Source organism: Ictidomys tridecemlineatus, chromosome 10 (assembly GCF_052094955.1).
Source record: "Ictidomys tridecemlineatus isolate mIctTri1 chromosome 10, mIctTri1.hap1, whole genome shotgun sequence".
NCBI classification, from domain to species: Eukaryota; Metazoa; Chordata; class Mammalia; order Rodentia; family Sciuridae; genus Ictidomys; species Ictidomys tridecemlineatus.
In genome coordinates this window covers 117,273,136-117,296,633 of record NC_135486.1, presented here as the reverse complement: position 1 = coordinate 117,296,633, position 23,498 = coordinate 117,273,136, and the positions used below count along the sequence as shown (strand labels likewise).

Genomic DNA, 23,498 nt, shown 5'->3' with positions numbered 1-23,498 from the left:
AGGAGGAGAAGGAAGAAAAAGAAAAGAAGACACAGTCTGGGAAGACATATTTGCAAAATACATACCTGATACAGTACTATTTTCTTATGCACAAACCATTAAAATTCAACAGTGAGAAAATAACTAATTAAAAATGGACAAAAGATACGAACAGACTTCTCACCAAAGAAAACATACAGATGGCAAGCAAGCATATGAAAAAATGCTCAACATCTAACCTAATTAGGGAATTGCAAATTGAAATGATGGGAGCATTTACACCTATTAGGATGGCCCAAATCCAGAACACTGACAAACACCAAATGCTGGTGAGGATGTAGAACAGGAATTCTCACTCATTGCTGTTGGGAATGCAAAAATGATAAAGCCACTTTGTAAGAAATTTGGCAGTTTCTAGCAAGATTAAACAAGCTGTTAGTGGCAATTGTGTTCCTTGGTATTTGCTCAAATGGGTTAAAAACTTGTGTCTACACACAAACGTTCATAGCAGCTTTATTCACAATGGAACAAACTTGAAAACTACCAGAATGTCCTTTAGTAGGTGAGTGAATAAGCTGTGATATACTCTGAATATGGAATATTATTTAGCTCCAAGAAAGAGGCTATCAAACTATAAAAGGGCATGATTGCCAGGAGTTAAGGGGGAAGTGCTTTGCCATTGGGCTTAAACTCAGCCCTTATTTTTTTTTAGGTTGAGACAGGGTCTCACTCAATTGCTGATGCTGGCCTGGAACTTGTGATCCTCCTTCTTCCACCTACCTCGTAGTGGGGATCACAGGAATGTACCACTTAGCAGCTTCTTGCTTTATTTTGATTCACATCACCACACCTGGCTGATGTGCTGCTGCATAAATTTTAGAAAATCCTAGGAAGTTAATATACAAAATCAAGAGACATCTCAGGCTGCTAGTTTACGTCTTTAACTAAAAGGCCATGATAGCATAATAGCACTGCTTTGTCCAGCTTTTCCTGTGGCTATATTCATGTTTCACGTTAATTTTTAGTTCCTTATTAAGATTTGTCAACTGAGTCTACACTTAATGGCAAATTACTTGAAGAGTTTGCCTTCCTTAAAGTTTTAGCACTTAAAAATTATTTTAGAGATGAGAAGAGACATTTAACTTAAAGAAAAAAATATAAAAAAAAGTCTTATAAAATCCAGGTATCAACTTCCTCAGTTTGAACCACTATCTCTTATTTGTGTATGTCAATCATCATGAAAGGAGGGCGCAGAGCCAGGGCCGGAAGTAGAACTGTGGCGGCGGTGGCTCTGGCAGCTCCGGACTGAGTGCAAGTACCATAGAATCACCATGGTTCTTCAGAAGCTCTTCAAGTTCTCCTCTGTCTGCAGTCTCTGTCCATTTGAGGAGGAACATTGGTGTTACAGCAGTAGCATTTAATAAGGATCTTGATCCCATACAGAAACTCTTCGTGGACAAGATTAGAGAATATAAAGCAAAGAGACAAGCATCTGGAGGACCTGTTGATACTGGCCCAGAATATCAACAAGATTTGGAGAGAGAATTTTTTAAGCTTAAGCACATGTATGGTAAAGCGGACATGAACACATTCCCTAACTTCAAATTTGAAGATCCCCAATTTTTTTTTTTTTAACCAGGAGTCAATCATTTATTCATTCTTTGAACAAATGTGTATTGAACAGGAGACTTTTTGCCAGGTGTGAGGTTTAGAGTGGGGGAAAAAAATAGACATGGTTCTTACTCTCATGGAGCTTATAGTCATGTGGAAGAGTTAGATAGTAAATAAATACATCAACAAACATATAATCAACATATAATTAAGAATTCTGAAAAGAGAAGTTCCTCAAAATAACTTCAGATGTAGGAGTGGAGACTTCAGATGTAGAAGTGTTGAGGAAATGAAATTTAAATTGAAACCTGAAGGATGAAGAGTAGTCTAGGCAAAGGAAATGAAATTTTTGTAGCTCAGAGACGGGAAGAGTTCAATTGTAGAGCTCATCAAAGCAGGCTCATGTGGCAGATCTCAGGAGTCAATGTAGGCAAAGCTCAATAAAAAAAAATTATCCTTCTCTTGTCTCTCATGACCTCATAGTTTAGGATAATTGTTCAATGTTTTGGATGTGGTCAAGGCTGAAACAAATGCCAACAGTTCAACAGAGCTATTGATAAGGCCAGGGCTAACTCAGCCCCTGATGAAGACAAAGGGCAGAATGAAGTAAGGTAATTGAATTTCAGGATTCAGCATATTTGAGCCTTGTTCAGTATGTCCTCCGAGGTGGATCACTTAATTGGATTTTCTTGACATTCCACCACTGTTTTTCTTTTTTTTTTTTATTGTTGGTCGTTCAAAACATTACATAGTTCTTAATATATCATATTTCACAGTTTCATTCAAGTGGGTATGAACTCCCAATTTTACCCCATATACAGATTGCTGTATCACATCAGTTACCCTTCCATTGATTTACATATTGCCGTTCTAGTGACTGATGTATTCTGCTGTCTATCCTATTCTCTACTATCCCCCCTCCCCTCCCCTCCCAAAGATCCCAAATTTGAAGCCATCAAAAAACCCTAATCATGAAGAAATGTAAAATGAACCTCGTAATTCATTATAAATTAATTGTACAGCTAATTAAAAGTTTCAAAATAAACAAAATTTCACAACTGTCAAAAAAAATCATCATGAAAGTGGTAATTTGAACGGGCTCTTTAAAAATTAGTGCTTTAATTGCTGAAGATGTTGCATATCATGGGTTTTTTTGTTTGTTTTGTTTGTGGTGCTGGGAATTGAACCTAGGACCTTAGTGCATGCAAGGCAAGCACTCTACCGACTGAGCTATGTCCTCAGCCCATGTTGTCTGTTTTTAATCTATGCAGTTCAGTATAGTATAGATACTTATGAATTTTTATTTTTAGAGGGATGTTTTAGGCTTGTGAAAGGGCAGTTTTTCTTTCCTACAATTGTCTTTTTTGCAGACTTAATTACTGTGTGTGAGTTTTTGAACAAATGACAGATACAGGTTCAATACACTGGTTTTCATTTCTTACATCTGTCAGAATCAGTATATCACAAGTTATTTACTTTGAATGGATGTAGCAAAATTCATAGCTCTGTTTTGATCTTCCAATAAATAAAACAGCCTCTATATTGAGTAGATTTTCATCGCAAATACTAATCCTCAGTAAAACTAATACTAATTTTGGGGTTGGGGGGCCCATTTGGGTGTATCCATTTTCTATATTGGGGAGGAGGCTGGGAGCTGAAACTGGGGTGACCTACCACTAAGTTATATCCTCAGTCCTTTTTAACTTTTTTTGGGGTGGGTAGAGACAGGGTCTCACTAAATTGCCCAGGCTGGCCTTGAACTTGGGATTCTCCTGCTTCATCCTCCAGAGTCACTATGATTACAGATATGTACCACCTGCTGGCACACCTATTTTCTAAATGTACTGTGATAAATCATATTTCAGAAGAATCTTTTTCCATAAATGGTTGTTAAACAGTAAGGGACCTCCATGAAGAATAGGATCCCATAAGATTAGGCAAATAAAACCTCAGAAAGGAATGAGACAAACGAATTAGCTCTCAGCCTTAAGAAGTTAGCAGACACACCAGAAATTTAGGAGTTAAAAAGTGAAGCCATCTTCAAGGCCGTGGAATTGAGATAATGCATTTGGAGTTGGGAGGTTGAGAAATTTGCTGACCTTCTGAAACTATGTGGTCTGCAGAAATAACAAAATGGCCAGAAGTGGACAGATAAGGTCACTAAATCAGAACCATTGAGGCAGGACAAGAGGGTACCATGTTCTGGAAACAATAGCAGGGGCTTTACTTGAGAAGGAGCAGCTCCAGGTGGTGAGAGGCCAAAGCATTCGTAATCATCACTAGTTCATCTTGACCTTTTAGCACAGTCAGATGCTTACCCTAGGTGGGGACTTCAGGTGGTCATGAGACATGCCACACATGGAGCATGAGGCAGAGCACAGGCACAACTAGAGTCCCACCTCTACACATAATGACATCAAGAGATCCAGTTCAGGGCTGGGGTTGTGGCTCAGTGGTAAGAGTGCTTGCCTAAAGCACGTATGAGGCACTAGGTTCAGCACCGCATATAAATAGGTCCATCAATAACTGAGAGAGAGAGAGAGAGAGAGAGAGATAGCCCATCAGGTAGATGACATAAAAACTATACACTTCTGTCCTTTGCTCGAGCTACCCTCTTAGAGCTGTCTTGGTTCTGGCTTAAGCAGAAGCTAGTATTTTCTAATACTAAATTCTTGGCTGGGGTGCATTCCTTTTCACCATCTTTGTTTTTTTTGGAAAACAGAAAAGAACGTCTCTGGGAAAACAAGGGAACCCATGTCTTTAGCTCTGTCTTCCAGGGGCTGACAATGACTTTGGAGTTTTTAGAAAGGGAAATGAGGGCAAGAGTTGAAGGGGATTGCATTAAACTTTTTTTTCTTTTTGTGATACTAGAGATTGAACCCAGGACCTTGCAGATGCTAGGTAAGTGCTATCACTGAGCTACATGCCCAACCACTTTTTATTTTGAGACAGAACTCGCTAAATTGCTGAGGCTGGCCTCAAACTTGCAATCCTCCTGCCTCAGCCTCCTGAATTTTTGGGATTATAGGCATGCTCCACCATGCCCATCTTGTCCACCTCTTTGAGCATGCAATACATAAAGAAGCATGATCTCCAACTAAGGATGCTCAAGACTGCTCACATACATGGACAGTCTCTCCAGTATTACCATGCATACGTTTCCATAATAAAAGCAAAAGGAATAAAAGCAAGCTTTGTTAGGTATCTCCAGTGCTCTCCTTACTTGTACAAGTAATAAACCTTCCTTCATTCTTTCATCTCCTGGTTGGGCATATGGGTTTACACTCCTCAAGAGCAAAACCACTGTGTTCAGTGACAAGCTGGCATACTAGCTGCAACTTCCCATGAATTGGATGAAAAAGGCTGATAAAATCTAAGTATAGTTCAGGATTTGGGATGGGGGGTGACAGGGATTGAATCCAGGACCTGGGGCATGCTTGGCAAGTGCTGTACCACTTAGATACACCCCCCACCCCCAGTCCAGATTCTTTTTTTAATATTTATTTTTTAGTTGTAGTTGGACACAATACCTTTATTTTATTTATTTTATGTGGTGCTGAGGATCGAACCCAGAGCCTCGCACATGCTAGGCGAGCACTCTACCATTGAGCCACAACCCCAGTCCCCCCAAGTCTAGATTCTTAAAAACACACTAAGAGATCTGTACAATCTGCTGCTAGATAGCCTGTTTCTACAAGTCAGTCTTCAAAGGCACTGCAGCTACCTTGGCACTCTACGGGGCACTTGGTATGACAAAGCGTTGAGTACTCCCAAACACCTCTGTATATTCTTTGCCAGTTGACAAAGAATCTGAAAGGATCTGACATAGAATCTGTTTGGCAATTCTTGCTGATAGCAGTTACTCATTGCAGTAAAATAAAGTATAATCCCAAGAGGCAATCTTAGACAATTCTGAACTCCCTGTTTACTCTGAACACTTTATGTTCCCTTTATTTCCCTCTGTCCGGTGGCCTCTTTTGAGTCAGGTTTTGGATTTTGGCAGCACAACATGAAAGATCAGGAAAAGCACTGATGAAGTATGGGTGGAAAATGTATTAAGAATCTGAGAATGAAGTTGGATGTTTGAACTTGGAATTTTTGGGAGGCCAAAGATTTCAAGAAGCAGAAGACTGTAGCAACACACTCATGTTTAATAATCCTGTGTGTTTTGTGTGCATGGACAAGAATAAATAAATGGTGTCAAATTATAGGTGCTGACAATCATTGTTAACTGCAGATAAAGCTGCAAGTATTTATGTCTTTATACAAGTTACACATCAAGTACAAACTTTCTAACAACTAGTTTTAATTTTATGAATGCATTTTTTACAGCTACCATATATAATTATAATACCTAATGAAAACAAACTAATGAGTGTATTTCTATAACCAGTTAGGTACTTACAGAAAAAGCTCCCCCCTCAATCAATTATGCTCTTGTACACCATCAATTAGAAAATAACATTATAAAATAATAAATAGCATTAACACAAATGGATGTGTATATAGAAGATTCCCATCTAAAACTATATCCAAAAGTAAATTCCAGATGGATTAATGTCTTAAATTGGAAAAGCAAAACTCTCAAAAGAAAAAAAGGATAGGGGCTGGAGATGTGGCTCAAGTGGTAGCGCGCTCGTCTGGCATGCGTGTGGCCCAGGTTCGATCCTCAGCACCACATACAAAGATGTTGTGTCTGCCAAAAACTAAAAAATAAATATTAAAAAAATTCTCTCTCTCCCTCTCTAAAAAGAGAAAACAGGGCTGGGGATGTAGCTCAGTGGTAGAGAAATTGCCTAGCATGCCTGAGGCCTGGATTTGGTCTCTGGCAACCCAAAAGGAAAAGAAAATAGAGGAGCAGCTTTATAATATCAGGGTTTATAAGGAATTTGTTCTTTTTGCCAGTGGTGCTGCTACTAGGAATGGAACCCAGGACTTCATGCACGCCTTCTACCACTGAGCAACACTCCCAGTCCATGATAAAGAATTCTTAAATAACATTCACACAGGAAAATAATAACATCCTGAAGGAAGATATTGATCAATATTACCACAACAAAATTAAAAACTATGCAAAAAAAGCCATCATGAACAATGAGTAAAAGTAATCCAAAGAGCCAGTTGTGGTGACACACGCCTGTACTCCCAGCAATTCAGGAGGCTGAGGAAGGGGACCACAAGTTCAAGATTAGTCTGGGCAACTTATTCAGACTCTATCTCCAAAACAAACGAGCAAACAAATAAACAAAAAGTGTTGCATGCCTGTAATTCCAGCAGCTCAGGAGACTGAGGCAGGAGGACTGTGAGTTCAAAGCCAGGGCCTTTGCTTAGGGCTTCAGTAAATTTATTTATTTATTTATTTATTTTTAATATTTATTTCTTAGTTCTCGGCGGACACAACATCTTTGTTTGTATGTGGTGCTGAGGATCGAACCCAGGCCGCACGCATGCCAGACAAGCGCGCTACCGCCTGAGCCCCATTCCCAGCCCAAGGGCCTCAGTAATTTAGAGGCCTAAGCAACTCAACGAGAGGCTGTCTTTAAATTAAAATTTTTTTAAAAAAGAAAACAAGGCTGGGATGTGGCTCTGTGATTAAGTGCCCCTGGGTTCAATCCCTGGTACCAAAAAAAAAAAAAAAAAAAAAAAGGCTGGGGATATAGGTCAGTGGCACAGTACCCCTGATTTTAATCTCCACCGCTGGAAACACACATATGTGAATATCTCAAATGCACAAAAAGCATTTCTCCAGATTTAACATCCACAAATGATAAAAACACTCAGTAAGATAGGTATGGAAACCATTTACCTTGATAGAATAAAAACCACCTATTAAAGGCCCATAGCTAATATCAATCAGTGGGGGAAAACGGAAAGCTTTTCCTCAAAATCCTTGCATTTTGTACAATGGAAGGATTCCAGTCTCACCATTTTTATTCAACATAGTACTAGAAGTTCTAGCTACGGCAATTTGATAAGAAATCAAAGACATCAAAAATCAGAAATGAAGCAGTAAAATTATCTCTGTTTGTTGATGGCATGGTTATATGTGTAGAAAATCACAAAGACTCAACAATAACAAAGAAACTAAAGCTGCACCACACAAAAGTCAACACACAAAAGTTCAGTGGTTTTTCTGCACACAAGTATTCAATATGCAAACTAAGCAAACATTTCAAGAGGCTGGGTGAGCCTAGCTCATTAGTAGAGCACTTGCCTAACCTGAGCAAGGTTCTGGGTTTGATCCTGAGGACCACCAAAACACAAAGAAAAAAAAAATAATCATTCACAATAGCAAGAAAAATAATACAAACAAACTTAACCAGAGGTGAAAGACTTATACACTGAGAATTATAATACATTGATGAAGGAAATTATAGGTATCATAAATAAATGGAGATACATTTCATGTTCATGAATCAGACAAATCTAAAAGGTCTACACTACCCAAAGTGATTTGTAAATTCAATGCAATCCTTATCAAAATTCCAATGGCATTTCTTAGAAGGAAAAAAAATCCTAAAATTCACATGAATCACAAGAGATTCCAAATACCAAAAATCAATTCTTGGGGGGAGTGGGTGCTGGGATTGAACCCAGGGGTGCTTAACCATTGAGCCACAGCCTTTTTCATGTTTTATTTTGGGGCTTGCTAAGTTGCTTAGGCCCTTACTTGGTTGCTGAGGCTTTGAACTTGTGATCTTCCTGCTTCAGCCTGCTAAACCTATGGGATTACAGGTGTATACCACCACACCCAGCTCCAAAATCAATCTTGAATAAGAGTAAAGCTGCAGGCTTCACACTTCCTGATTTCAAATATTTTACAGAAATACAGTAATCAAAACATTATGACACTAGCTTTCAAATCAGACATATAGACCAATGGGACACAATAGAAAGCCCCAAACTAAATCCATTTGTTTATAGTCAGCTGACCTTGGACAATGGTGCCAGAGATACACAACAGGGAGAAAATATACAGTTTCTTCCATAAGTGTTGCTGGGAAAACTGGATATCCACATGCTAAATAATGAAATTAGACTCTTATACCATATTTTACAAAATCAACTCAAAATAAATTGAAGACTTAAATGTTAGGTCTGAAATATGAACAACTAGAAGAAAGTTCTCAACATTGATCTCCCCAAATAAATTAGAACTACAAATGATCCAGCAATCCCATTCTGAGTACATATCTAAAAGTCATTTAATCTGTTTTTCAGGGAGACACCTGTACTTCCACTGCTACATTATTTACAACAGTCAAAATACAAAAACAGGGCTGGGGTGCAGCTCAGTGGTAGAGGGCTTGCCTAGCATGCATAAGGCCCTGGGGTCAAGGCCCATACAACCCAGAGGAATCTCAAACATGATGATGACCACAAGCAGCCAAACACAAAGGAGAAGATGCTATCTGATAATATTCACATAAAATCCAGAAGCCAGAAGAAACTTAGCTAGAAGCATCTATGCTTAGGTGAGATCACAAAGAAAAACAAGCAGTTCTGGGCAGATTACCTCTGGAGGAGGGGAACGGAGTAGCAGTTGGGAGGGTCCAGTGGGCCTGTTGGGGTCCATCCTCTAGCCTTTGTTCCATGAGTGTTTGCTTTGTGATAAATCATTAAACTCAAATTTTTTATGATAATACTTGTATGTGTTACATTTCACAAGGAAAAAAAAATCCAAGAAACACTAAAGACTGGGAGAAGGTATTTGTAACATGTGTAAACAACTAGCATCCAATAAAGGACTAGCAACCAGAGTATATAAAGAACTCCTACAAATCAATATGAAAAACAAAAAATAACCCAATAGAAAAATGGAGAAATATGAATAGGTACTTCACAGAAGGGGAAGTCACAGTGGTCAATAAACAAAAATATTCAATCTTGTTAACAACTAGAAAAATTAAATTAAAACAAGGAAAACCTATAGCTATCAGATTACAAAAAAAATATTAAAGGCTGGTTGGGCACAGGAGAACACACCTGTAATCCTGACAACTAGAGAGACTGAGACAGGAGGATTGCAAGTTTGAGGCAACTTAACAAGAGTGTCTCAAAATCAATGAAAAAGACTGGGGATGTAGCTCACTGGTGGAGTGTCCCTGGGTTCAATCCCCACTCTGGGGGTGGAGAATGATGTTTCTTACACTGTAGATGGGAGTGCAAACTGATGCAAGCCCTTTGGAGGACAATTTGACAGTGTGGTAGAGCTGAATTTCCAACTTAGTGATTCCTTTCCTGTGTATATACCTGAAGAAACTACCTTACACAGAAATACGGAAAAACACACAAGCTTGCCCACTGCAAAATGCCTTTAATAGGAAGACACACAAGCAATACATTGCTGCGGACAGCGAATGGAAATAAATTTCAACTGACAGTTAAAATTAGTTAACTGGGTATTCCCAGAGACATGGGAGAAATGCTCAAAAATATAATTTTGGGGGGGAGGGGTACTGGGAATTGAACCCAGGGGTGCTTATGCACTGAGCCATATCCTCAGCCCGTTTTTATTTTGAGACAGAGTCTCACTAAGTTGTTTACAGAATTTCAAGTTGCTGAAGTTGGTCTCGAACTTGCGATCCTCCTGTCTCAGCCTCCTGAGTCACTGGGATTACAGGTATGTGCCACTGTGCCTGGCTTAAAAATATACTTTTAGGGCTGGGGATATAGCTCAGTTGGTAGAGTGCTTCCTTCCCATGCACAAGGCCAAGGATTCAATCAATCCCCAGCACCACACACACTTTTTTTATTTATTTAGTCTTTAAAATACGCTGACTTTAATTCTTTTTTAAGTTTTTTTTTCTTTTTTAGAGAGAGAGAGAGAGAGAATGAATTTTTTTTTTTTTTTTTTTTTTTTTTTTTTTTTTTAGTTTTTGGCAGACACAGCATCTTTGTTTGTATGTGGTGCTGAGGATCAAACCCGGGCCGCACGCATGCCAGGCAAGTGCGCTACCGCTTGAGCCACATCCCCGCCCTGACTTTAATTCTTTTGGATAAATACCAAGGAGTGGTATATCTTGATCATGAGATAGATTTATTTTTAGATGTTTTAAAATATTTTTCAGATGTCAATGGACTTTTAATTTATTTATTTGTATGGGGTGCTGAGATTTGAACCCAGTGCCTCACACATGCTAGGCAAGCACTCTACCACTGAGCCACAACCCCAGCCCCTCATTTTTAGATTTTTGAGGAACCTAAATACTGACTTCCATAGTGGCTTTCCTGATTTATGTTCCTACAAACCACATATAAGAGTTCCTTTCTTCATGCATCTGTACTGCATTTATTGTTATTTGGATTCTTCATGATCTGCATTCTAACTGGAGAAAAATGGAATCTCATTTGGTTTTGATTTGCATTTCCCTGATGGCTAATGATGTTGAAGATTTTTTTCATATATTTGTTGGCCATTTGTACTTCTTCTGAGCAGTATCTATTCAGTTCACATATCCTTTCATTGGTTGGATTATTTGGTTTTTAGATGTTGAGTTTTGGGAACTCTTTATATATTCTGGATATTTGTCCTCTGTTGTAACTAAAGAATATTTTCTCTCATTCTGTCAGTTGTCTCTTCATTCTGTTAAAATTATTTAACTTGCTGTGAAGAAGGTTTTAAATTACAGGCCAGCTCATTTATTCTTTCTCTTATTTCACATTATAGAGATTTAATTCAGGAAGTTTTTGCCTGTGCCTGTATGTTGGAGTATTTCCCCTACATTTTCTTCTAACAGTTAGAAAGTTTCTGGTCTTATAGTTAGGTCTTTGGTCCAGTTTGAGTTTACTTTTGTACAGAATGAGAGAAATTGAGTTTCATATTTCTATATAGGGATATCCAGGGTTCCTAACACCACTTGTTAAAGAGGCTGTCTTTTCTCCAAGGTATGTTTTTTGGTACCATTATCAAGATTCAGATGAGTATATCTGTGTGGGTTTGTCTCTGCGTCTTCTAGTCTGCTCCACTGGTTCACATGTCAGCTTTTTGCTAGTATGGTTCTATTTTAGTTATTATGACTTTGTAGTATAACTTGAAATTGCAATCCCTCCATATTGGCTTTAGGCTTGCTATATATAGTCTTTATGATATTGAGGTAAGTTACTTCTATTCCTAGTTTTTTTTTTTCCCGGGTTTTTATTATGAAGCATTGCTGAATTTCATTGAAGGCTTTTTCTGCACCTGTTAAAATGATCATGTGATTCTATTCATGTGGTGTATTACATTTATTGATTTGTGTATATTGACCCATCCTTGCATCCATGGAATGCAATAAACCTGATAGTGGTGTATAATCTTTTTTAATGTACACTTTAATTCAATTTGCTAATATTTTATTTAGGATTTTTGCATGTATGGTCTACAGTTTTCTTTCCTTGAAATATCTTTATCCAGTTTTGGTATGAGGGTGATATGGGCTTCATAGAATGAGTTTAAAAGTACATCTTCCCTTTCAGTTTCATGGAATAATTTGAGGAGTAATGGCATACATACTTTAAAAAAAAAAAAAAAAGGTTGCACCTGGACACAGTGGCGCAGGCCTGTAATCCCAGCAGCACAGGAGGCTGAAGCAGGAGGATCACAAATTTAAAGCCAGCAAAAAGCAAGGCACTAAGCAACCCAGTGAGACCCTGTCTCTAAATAAAATACAAAATAGGGCTGGGGATGTGACTCAGTAGTCAATCCTCAGTGCCAAAAAAAAAAAAAAAAGTTGCAGATGATTATATATAATGGCATATTTAAATATCTGGCATAATTATATTTATATATCCTATATTATAATACAATATTTAGTATACTTAAGCACTTAAACCACACATTATTTTGTGAAAATACAGAAGCCATCATTGCTAGTGAGGGAAATGAATGTCGTCAGGATGAAGTACCAAAGAGGGGCACATCTATGTCTACCATGTTTTGTTTACTAGATTAAATCTGAGTGGTGGGCACAAGGGTGTTTCTTAGTACTACTACATTTGCTATGTTTAAAATATTTCACTAAAACAAAAAGAGGACTAGAAAAAGTCTTCTGGAAACCTCTAGATCCAAATTAGGATGATTTCCAAGTCCCACAGAGCCAATAAGTCAAACCACTTTTCAAAGTCTTTGATGTGGGACACTATTCTTCACATTTGCGTTGTCTGTGGGTTGTATATGTACTCACCCAATAAACAGAGATAGTTGGGTTCAGTTAATCTGGACAGTTTTGTAACCTGATTCAAGATGTTGTAAAGTTCTGTTGGCTCACAAAAAACCAAATCAGCCATCCTATTGGGAAGAATCAATAATGCACAAGTTTAATATATCTCTTTTTATTTAAGAAAAATGACCATAAAGATACTGAATTAAATTTTCTTAACATCCCTTCAAACTTAATATAAGTCATCCGGAAGCCTTTGAAAATTGGAAGTGAAATATGTGCAGAGGAGACTAAAATATGGAACCCCATAGAGTTGTAAGAAACCAGGTCGGCTGCATAACAGCCGTCAATCAGTTCATCCATTCACTTAGCCAACCACAGACCACGCACTGAAAACAACTAGGATAAACAAGACTGACCCTTGCAGAGGGCCTAAGCCCAAGAAGGAGGAGCACCATAAGAGAATAAGCATGTACTGTCACAATGGGGTTTCTCACCTAGTCAGGAACCAGACAAGGGGTCGAAGGATGTGACTGCTAAGCTGAGGCAGGACACTGGGCGAGGTGGAGAAGGTGAAGAAGAAATATTCTGTTAGGAGCAGGAATGAGCTTAATACCTGAGAAAGTTAAAGGAGTCTGTTTGGCTAACAGCTGGAGAGTGTAGGGGATAACCTGGGGAGCCCTGCAGGCTGTGTCAGGGGTCATGACAGTGCTGAATGGAGAGGCTGATGGGTATAGAGGTGGGCTCTGGTGCCTGAGTGCAGGGGCTGCTCTTGGGACACTGATTCCTGGGCACAACTAATTCTGGAAGGGTTGCACCTCTCCAGCAACTTCTTATAGGAAGCTTCCTTTTAGAAAGGGAGGCAGAGTAGAACCCCTGGAGGCAGCAGAAGGAGGTCGGGGGGGCAGTGGAGTCCAGAAGTAACCTGGTTCAAAACAGACTCCATTTCAGAGTGGCCAGGGCAGTGTTCTTCAGCGACTTCAGTCCTCCAGGTCAAGTTCAGCCTCCTCATGGATCTGCATACAAACATCTTCTTGTCCCTCTCTCATCTCTGCCCTCCTTTCCTTCACTTCCTCATCCCCAGGAATATCAAGATCTCATGTTGGAATCCTCACTGTGCCATTTCCCATCAGCTGCCTGACCTTGAGGAGTAGTTACTCTGCACTTCAGTTTCCACCTCTATAAAATGGGGGCAATAAGAGTGTTCCCCTTCTGTAAAACGAGCACAACAGTCCCTTCCTGCTGCCTGTGGATTTAGGAAGCTAGCCAGGGAAGGTATTCTGAGCAGGGAGAAAATGTTCTGTAAGCACTGACTGTTGATGCAGGTTTCTCCCCTGGAGCTTCTAACCCCAAACCACAGAAGCCAGTCTCATCAAGGTCACTGACAGTGTCCCTCTTGCCTAAGCCCTTAATAACCCACCATGAAACAGTGAGTGTTTTTCCTTCCCCAAACACCCCCCTCTCCCAGTACACCATACTCTTTAAGCTTTTCTACTTCCTCTCAAGACTGTTCCTTTTCAGTCTTTGTCAAGGATTTCCCTCTTCATGTAAGGATGCTCCTGAGTGGGGTCGTCTTTTTTCTTCCCCATCTATACTCTCATTCTAGGTCACGGTTTCTAAACATTGGCATCCTTGACATTTGGGCTGGATAACTTGCTGTGGAGGGGAGGGCTGGCCTGAGCATTGCAGTAGTTTAGCAGCATCCCTGGCCTCCACACAGTGGAGGCCAGTAGCAACATCCAAAGATGTTGGTACTTTTAACAAAAAAGGTCCCAGACAGGCACAGTGGCTCAGCCTGAGGCAGGAGGATCTCAAGTTCAAAGCCAGCCTCAGCAACTTAGCAAGGCCCTAAGCAAATTAGCAAGACCCTGTTTCAAAATTTAAACATTTTAAAAGGGCTGGGGATGAGGCTCAGTGGTTAAGCACCTTTGGGTTCATCCCCACTACCAAAAAAAAAAAAAAAAAAAAAAAAGTCCCAGACATTGCCAAGTGTACCCTAGAAGGATGATGCAATATTGCTTCTAGTTGACAGCCATTAATCTAAGACTAAGTCTCAGTGATTCATTTGGTCCCTTCAACACTTCTTATATAACAACAACTCCCACATCTTACCCTCTCTCAGCCCCCTCACTCCAGACTCTACCTGGATACCTGACAGGCATCTCAAACATAATGTGGCCAAATAGAACTTAAAATGTACACATGCCCATACCTCCAATACCTGCTCATCTCTTAGCCTTCAGGAAAAAGCACCATCATGCTCTGAATCGTTTCAGCCCAACTTCCGAGTCCCTCTTTCCCTTCCCCATTCCATCCTCTCTCTGAGCTCTCCCTCCCACATGGATTCCAAGCCACCTGTTCCTCTCCATCGCCAGGGTGATCAGCCTTGTCCAATGTACTGTCATCCTGATGCCGCATGGCTGCCCAGCTGAGCTCTCTGCATCTGCTTTCTCCCTAGTCTACTCCTCACATGGAAGTCAGGGCCATCTTTTCAAACTACAAGAGTCCTTGTCTTCACCTCACCTGCAGACATCTGAAGATACAGTGCTCATTTGTATGAGGAGCGCTCTGAGCCCATGGTTCATAAGAACAGAACCCTGTCCATCTTGTCCATTGGTGTATCTTCCCTCAGTGCCCAGGATTTATCTATCACAAAGCAGTGCTCAATAAGCATGTGTGGAATGGACATTGCTACTTACATTACACACGTGGGGCCAGCTTGTCCTGCCCCCCATGTTTTCCCCATATAGATTCCTTAAAGGACCTCTTCACTCCCACCACCCCCAGTCAGGTCCCAGGTCCTCTGTCTCTGAAAGCCCTGTCCCTGGGCCATCCTAGAGAATAGAAAGTACAGAAGAGAGGGGATGGGGTCTAAACCTCCATCCTCATTGAGCCAATCTAAAAGCTGGCCCCTTTGAAAAATCCATCTCCTTACTGAGTAGCCAAGGAGCAGTTTCTGAGTATCCAGATAAAACCCCAGCCTCGTGGCATCTCTTCCTTCAAACACCTCTCCTCAAAGGGGGCACTCTCTGGTGAAGATATAAATGCCCTTTAGCAGCTGGCAAGGCTGCGGGGGAGGTGGAAGCAGTTTCCAAACCTAACAGCACATTTCTGAAAGGATAAGCAACCCTGGGGGCAGAGATCAGGGGCAGATCCCTGGGTTGAGAAATGAGTGCTACCATCCCTTCCAGCACTCCTCCAAACTCCAGAGTTTAGATGTTCTTGGATCCACCATTTGGGCCCAAAGTATATCCTGATGTCATGCTTTTATTTAAAACATTCAAGCAATATGCTTTTTGTCCAAAGCATTTTCCTTAGTGGATGCCACTAGCCAATTTAAGTTGATTTTCCATATTTCACAATTGACTAATTCCAGTTTTTTCTACTTTCAATTTTGATAAATCAAACTTATTTTCCCCCAAGATCAAATATTTTCCATGTGAATCTTACAATGAATATTTTTTCCTTAATTTTCATCATATCAAATTGAATTTTCTGTGAGCCTTCAGTCACTGTTTCATTGATATTACATCTACCAAGTCTCATTTTCTTGGTGGCCTAACCAAAACAGTGGGGTCAAAATGGCAAGTTTAAGAGGTCCCCTTAAATTCTGGACGTTTTTATGGGGAGTTACTGGGAATTGAGCCCAGGGCACTTTACCACTGAGGTACATTCCTAGCCCTTACTTTTTGAGGCAGGGTCTCACTAAGTTGCTGAGGCTGGCCTCTACCTCCTGCCTCAACCTCCCAAGTCTCTGGCACACAGGTGTGTACCACTGCATCCAAGTATGCTAGGCTCTTTCAGAAAGCTCTTCATAAGAGACTCACAGGACATTTAGCATGATTGTCCTTTCATGGGGGATGGTCAGAGGGAACATCTTTTGGTGATCCACATTGATGGAGCTAAGAAAGATGGATCTTCCCATCTTTGCCCCCATGTTTTCCCCATATAGATTCCTTAAAGGACCTCTTCATTCCCATCTGTGTGAAATCCACACAGCTCTCTGGATGACCAGCAAAGCCACTTACTCTTTGTCAGGATGGAGAGTACCATTGTCAGCTTTGTCCCTGTACTTGGACATCATCCAGTAGGAAGGTCCAGCACTCTCTTTATTATAACCCAGCCTGACCTTCAAACTAGGGGCTTATGTGTGGCCCTTTTCCAGCCAGCCCAGAATACTGGAAGCAGCCGGTTGTGAGCTCACCTTAGGTGACAGCACACATCTGCATTTGAAGAAAACAGCCAACCAGGAAGGGACATTTCCTTAGGGGTTGCCAGAGCCTGAGACTGGGACTAAGAGCCAGCTAGATAGAACCCTTCCCTGCCTCCCTGGGTCTACCCAAGGCTCAGGGTGTGATATTTTGACTGTTAGAGGTTACACCTGATCATAGGCTTCTCACAGGAGGACTAGGACACTGAGCACTTGGTCTGGTACTCAGTTGCCAAGCAACTTCAAGCCCCCAGACAGTCCAGATGGACACAATTGATGGGAGTTTGCTTCTGGAGGAGAAGAGGCATGTTGTTGATGTTCCTGGAAAAGCCAGACCACAAGAGTCATTTTGGGGCTCCTGGCTCAGGCTGAACAGGGACTGGTAGAGATAAGACTCAGAGGTCATAGCCAGCCCCACGGTGCCCTGGTTCCCTGTGGAAAACTCAAGCTATGCTAGGATGACCAAGTCTCATACCCAGTGCTGGCATCAATGCCCAAACCTGTAAATGGAGGCAGAAACACACTGGCAAGATAGAGGAACCCCCTGGAGAACAGATGCACACTGCCAACACTGGCCCTGATGTACAGCGGGGGCTCAGGAAGCAGAAGTTCTGGACACCTACCTTCCCTCTCCTTTCAGCTTCCTCTAGGAGCCTCTGGCCAAATACTGAAGCAGGAGTTGGTCAAGTCTATAAGCTGAGGAGCCTGGGGTACTGCCTGGGGGTCAGGATCTTAAGGAAACTGGTGTGGCCTGACACATTCTATGTGGCCTGAACCATCACAAGAATTGCTGGATGAGCCAGGCATAGTGGCACACATCTTTAATCCCTGCTACTCAGAAGCTGAGCAGGAAAACAGCAAGTTTGAGGCCAGCCTCTGCAACTGAGGTTCACGCCTCAAAATTTTGAAAAGTGTTGGGGATGTAGCTCAGTGGTAGAGCACCCCTGGCTTTAAAGCCCAGTACAACATAAACACACACACACAAATGGCACAGTCCCACAACAGCACCCCCAAAACTGCAGTGGCTGTGGAAGAGGCCCTGAAATCCGCATCTCAGTTCAGAGGGGCACCAGATCCCACTGGCATAGATGAAAGGAAGAGAGAGGAGCAGGATGAGGCCTTAGGAAGACTTTGCCTTAGTCATCGCCTCTGTCTATATTTTGAAGGGAACAGGTATGGAATAGGGGCCTGAACCCAGTCACCTATATCCCTACCCCATCTCAGAGCTTCAGATCACTATCATTTCCCCAAATCTATGCCTAGCATACCACCAAGAGGTGACTTAGTGGTCCTCTATCAGAGGAAGAGGATGAAAAAAAATGTAACATATCTCCCAAAGATCATGTCTGGGCTTACCTCCTCCTCCTCCTCTCACTCCAGGGCCTGCTTCTCCTCTTCTCCTTGATTGAGTTTAGGCCCCACCTTCCACTTGATACAGGTCCTTGACCCTAACCAGACCCTAACCCTAATCAGTTCTGCTCTCACTTCCCCCACTTCAGACCCGGATCTGTCTCCATTGGTGACTCTCAGCTCCGGGAGCTCCTTACTGGCAGCTTCTTGCCATCTCTGCAGTGCTAGTCCACTACCTCCTAGCTGTCTTACCACAACGGAGCCTGGAGAGCCAAACCCCGGGACTACTTCTGAGTTCCAAGTGAACATTAAAGCGAAAGTTTTAAAATATGTCCCTAATTGCCAATATCCTAGAGCATGTAGAGAAAAATAAATAAAACTCCTGTAAAAGATAGAATGATGACCAGCTTTCTAACTCTTCATTTTAGCTCTAAAGATCTGAAAGGAATGATCTTGGGTTGAAGATCATATATGTGTGCACCTAATCCCCAAATCTCACACACGACTGTGATCTTAGCCCACTAAACAGTCAATACATGCAGGTGTGCGGGGTCGGGTGAGGAGGATGCCAGTATATTTGTATATTTTTACATACAATGAACAGGCAAAATGAATCTATAGTAATAGAAACCAGGAAATAGCTATCTTGGAGACTGGTGGAAAGGAGCATGAGGAGCATGTATTTTCAGAAAGGAGCATGTATTTTCAGAAAATACAGTTTATTGTTTGCTAGGGGGGGCATTACAAGGGTAAAAATTGTTAAAACTTAGCAGAACATTTAAGACTTGTATATACTTTATTGAATGTAAACTGAACATCAATAAAAACTGAGCTCCTCATGTAGATGCACGTGTTTATGTTCTGGAACATGAACATGTAGATGTGTGGATGCAAGGCTGTGTATGTTCTTGACCTTGGTGTCTAGAGCAAGTCCATGAGGACCAGCACACATGCATGTACGCGCACGTGCGCGCGCGCGCACACACACACACACACACACACACAGCAGAACTTCAGTCTGGCCCTCACCGCCACTAAAGAGCTAATCCCTTCCTGGTCTTTCCTCCTATGCCAGCATTTCCCCAGCCGCTGCATCTGTTGTGCAAACCTTCTTAGCCTTGCTCAGTCCTCACCCGGCTCATTTTCCAGCTGTTGCCTGGAAAGATTAAGGCCACTGGGTATGAACTGCCCTCCTTTATCCACTGCTTTCTGGGTGCCCTTCTGTGCTTTCTCCCAGTCACAGAGATAAGCATCCTCTTATCTCATCCTGTCCACCTAATACCTCCCCCTCATTTTTTCTTTCCAGCATCTCAAAGTTCTTGCCTTGTTCACACCTTCCTCAGATTTCAAAAACTGACCAGTCTTACAAGTTTTGGCTTTCTTGGAAAAATCTGTGAAACCAGAAGAAAGCCCTAGAATAGCTCAGCCTTGCCCACTAAAGCTTGCACAGGCACAGAGGGCAACACTGGCCCCATGGTTGGAAAAATTGGAGGCAGGCTAGCTGGTAGCAAAGCAGAAGCAGCAGTAGAAGTAGCCTGAACCCCCAGAAGCTGTTGAGGCAAAGGGTCTGGATCCCAGATGTGAGTCAGGCAGGAGATAAGACCAATAAGAAGCTACCCTACAGGGACTTAGCCTACAAGCACCACCTAAAGGGACAATGGATCAATATCAAGCAGTGGAGGATTCCAGAAACCAAGGGCTGAGAGGTACTAAAAGCAACAAGATTGAGACACGACCATGTAGGTCAGGGGATCTGAAGGTTAAGACCAACCCACAAAAGCACCACATGGGAGGCAGCCCAGAACTCCCATCAACCTCAGAACTAATGACAAAGGGAACTTTCTTGCTTCACCTCCACTTACAACACCACTCTGCCCACACCAGATGCGTCATAAGCCACGTTTGCCTGGAGTGGAACGGAGGAGTGAGGAACAAGAAACAGAAGTTGAGAACCCTCCTCCCCAAATGCAGGAGCCTATAGAAAGCTCAAGAAGGGAAGCGACAATCTTTAACTTTTAATTCAACTCAGTTTTGATTATTCATGTGAATAGAAAATTAAGCTATTGAAACATCTGTCTTGGTAGCTAGATGTAATGCAAGCAAAGATTTTATTAAAGAGTGGGGGTGAAGACATAACACTGCCTTTGATCACAATCCGTACTGGGGATTGAACTCAGGTGCACTCAACCACTGAGCCACATCCCCAGCCCTATTTTGTATTTTATTTAGACAGGGTCTCACTGAGTTGCTTAGGGCCTCGTCAAGTTGCTCAGGCTGGCTTTGAATTCACGGTCTCATGCCTCAGCCTCCTGAATCCCTGGGATTACAGGCGTGTGCTTCCACACCCAGCCTCATTCTGCTTCTTGACTGCAGATGACTGCACATTCAATGTCAGTTACTAATGCAAAGCACCAAGAACAGTGTCTGCCATAAAGTCAGCAGTTACTACAGCAGGAGTTAAGACTGAATAATAATCTTAGGGTTTAGAGTGAGGCAGACTGGAGCTGAACTGGAGGGTTTCTCAACAGTTGTCTCAGATGGCCCAGGTAGAGGATTTCCGAGGTAGGAAGTTCCTCCTTCGTGGAGATGCTGACATGACAAAATGTGGAGAAGACTGAGCCCAGATGTGGCAGTGAGCCTGAGAACCTGAGCTCCATTTCTTCTTCATGGCCTCAACTCTACAGGGGATGGCTTCACCCTGGTTTCTTGAGTTTCAACTCCATATTTCCTCTTGGAGTCCATTTGTTCATTTTTTTTTTTTTAAGATGACCAGGCTAGTCTCAGACTCAGTGGCTCAACTGATCCTACCTCAGCCTCCCAAGTGCTAGGACTACAGGTGTATGCCACCCATGGATAATTCTATATGGACAACTCACCATCACTCCGATTTAAGCCCATCTACAATGAAATTCTTTTTCCAGCCAGTGCTCCTTCCACCAACCCCCAACTTCCCTCTAACATACATACTTCTCAGCCCAATTCTCCACATTCCTTTCATTCCTGACCTGATGAACAAACTCTTATCCACTCTGCCCTGAGACCTCTCCCAAGGGCCCCATCTCTCCATTTCTATGGCCACTGCCATCACTCATATCTTTACCATCTCATAGGATAGTATCCTAAAGAATCTTCCTGCCCTCCACCATTTTTTAAAAATATATATTTTTAGTTGTAGTTGGACACAATATATCTTTATTTTTATATGGTGCTGAGGATTGAAACCGTATCCAAGTACATGTTAGGTGAGCGCTCTACTGCTGAGCCACAACCCCAGCCCCCCTCCACTTTTTTTTCCATTGGAAATCTTAGCATGTGAGGGCAATCTAATCTCTCCCACAGTTCTGGTGGAAGAAAAAAAAAAAAAAGCTTTTGATAGACATGATTCATCTAAAACCATTCATTTCTCCCAAAGTTAACTGAGGCTTGCTCTCAGACCAGTCATGTGTTGGGACAATAATGACAAATAATTTGGGGGATTCTGTCGTTTTTGTAGTTCTGGGAATTTAACCTAGTAGTGCTCAACCCCTGAGCCACATCCCCAGCCCTCTTTATTTTTTGAGACAGGATCTGAGTTGCCAAAGCTGGCCTCAAATTCATGATCCTTCTTTCCCAGGCTCAAGAAGCTGGGATTACAGGCCTATGCCACCACTCCTGGCTCAATAGACAGATGAAAGACACAGTTCCCAACCCCAAGGTGATCTCATTTCTAGTGGCAAGATAGAGAGTAAATAACTACCAGAAAACACAGTGATAAGATCAAAGATACTGCCTGCTCTCAAGTCTCCACTCCAACAGAAACTGTCTGTCCCCCTGAACACAGGATCATGCTTTCCTTCTTTAAGTTTTCCCACTGGGTTCTTTTTTCCCTCCTTCTCCTATCTTCTATCTTCTATCCACTTCCCACAGTTAAAAGCCCAGCTCCAGCACTTCTTTGAGACTGATTCCCAATCAAGGGAACTCTCCCTCCTCTGGGGTTGAACATTCCAATAAAGTACTGCCTCCTTTTCTGGCATGTCTCATGTTAGACGGCTTATCTTCTTGAAGGTCCTGTTATACAGCCCCACCCCAATTCTGGGTTAGCTGCACCTTCAGTGTTCCCACAACACTGCATAAATTCTCCTACTATTGCCCAAATTGCTGCTTGTAATTGACCTATCTCTTCCACTCTTGAACCCCTTGAAAACAGAAAAACTTATGGATCTTGTTCTTAGGTGAATGTCCAACACCTGTCCAACACCAAGTCCACACATCTAAATAGTTCACTAAATAACCGGAGAAAGAAAAGAGTAGTAAGGCAGCCCTCACGAACTCCTTCGTATTACTATGTTCTGATTCCCAACCACTGTCCCCAAGCAGACCCAGTCATTAGCCCACTTTACATTTCTCTATTAAGGCAGCAATCTGTGGCACACGTACCTGCCCCACTTGACTTTTTGAGGGCCAAGACCATGCCTGAGACATCTCTGCATGCCCAGAAAATAGAAATGATTGTGTGTTGGGGGTGGGTGGGTGAACCTTATAATTTTAAAATGACAATTCTTTGTGAGCAGGAACCCTAGTTCTGCTTTCTGTTTGGGTAAACAGCAAATCCACATAAGCTCGGGTAGCTTATTGTAAAGAAGAAAATACTGCGGGTTGGATGACTGTGCTAGTCTCTGTGTCCATTTCCTCTGTAACACAGGGCTGTGGTCAGTACTAAGGTTCGCTACTATTCGTAGCATAGTCCGTGAGGTTTTGTTACTCGTAAGGTAATCTGAGGGCAGGTGCACGGAGGTGAACTGATGGCCCACTCCGCCTCGGGACTCTCGGTCTCCTCTCCCCTCCCCTGCCCTCCCCGCTTTGCCTCGCTCAGAGCCCCCTCCCGTCTCGCTCCAGGGTCAAGAGGGGTAGATCGGTGGAGGTCGGGGACTCGGGTCCAGGACACACTCCGCCTGACCTGCTGCGCCACCGCGCCCAGGCTGGCTGTCGGGGGCCTGTGTGGAGCCCCACCTGGAAAACGGCTCCTCTAAGGCGCTCCCAGCGTGAGCCCGTCCTCTTCCACCTCTCGGGAGCGGACTCCCCCTCCCACTCCAACCGCGGCTCCCCCACTGGCCACGCGGGCCCTGAGGCGCAGCAAGGCACAGCCAGGCACAGCCAAACACCAGAGTAGCCAGGATAGTCCCCTAGCTTTCCTCCCCGCAGCCCGGAAATGGTCGCGATATCGCGAG

At 42.3% G+C, this 23,498-nt stretch overlaps 1 protein-coding gene across 5 annotated transcripts in view; it reads right to left on the bottom strand.

Annotated features, from left to right (window-relative positions):
- The window catches only part of Styxl1 (serine/threonine/tyrosine interacting like 1), a 60,317-nt gene extending 36,820 nt beyond the window's left edge, over positions 1 to 23,497 (bottom strand). For 2 of the 5 annotated variants that reach the window (XR_005730739.2, XM_005328595.5), the window contains exons 1-2: positions 23,281 to 23,496; positions 12,756 to 12,859 (exon numbers count right to left, since the gene is read on the bottom strand). Coding sequence is in view for 2 of the 5 variants with exons in the window: in XM_005328595.5 (XP_005328652.1) it covers positions 12,756 to 12,858 (103 nt within the window). In the remaining 3 variants the exon portion in view is untranslated. Of the gene's footprint in view, positions 1 to 12,755; positions 12,860 to 23,280 lie in introns of all 5 variants that reach the window. The other 3 variants (XM_040277988.2, XM_078023873.1, XM_078023872.1) reach the window with 2 other exon arrangements.
- Between the last annotated feature and the right edge of the window lies 1 nt (position 23,498).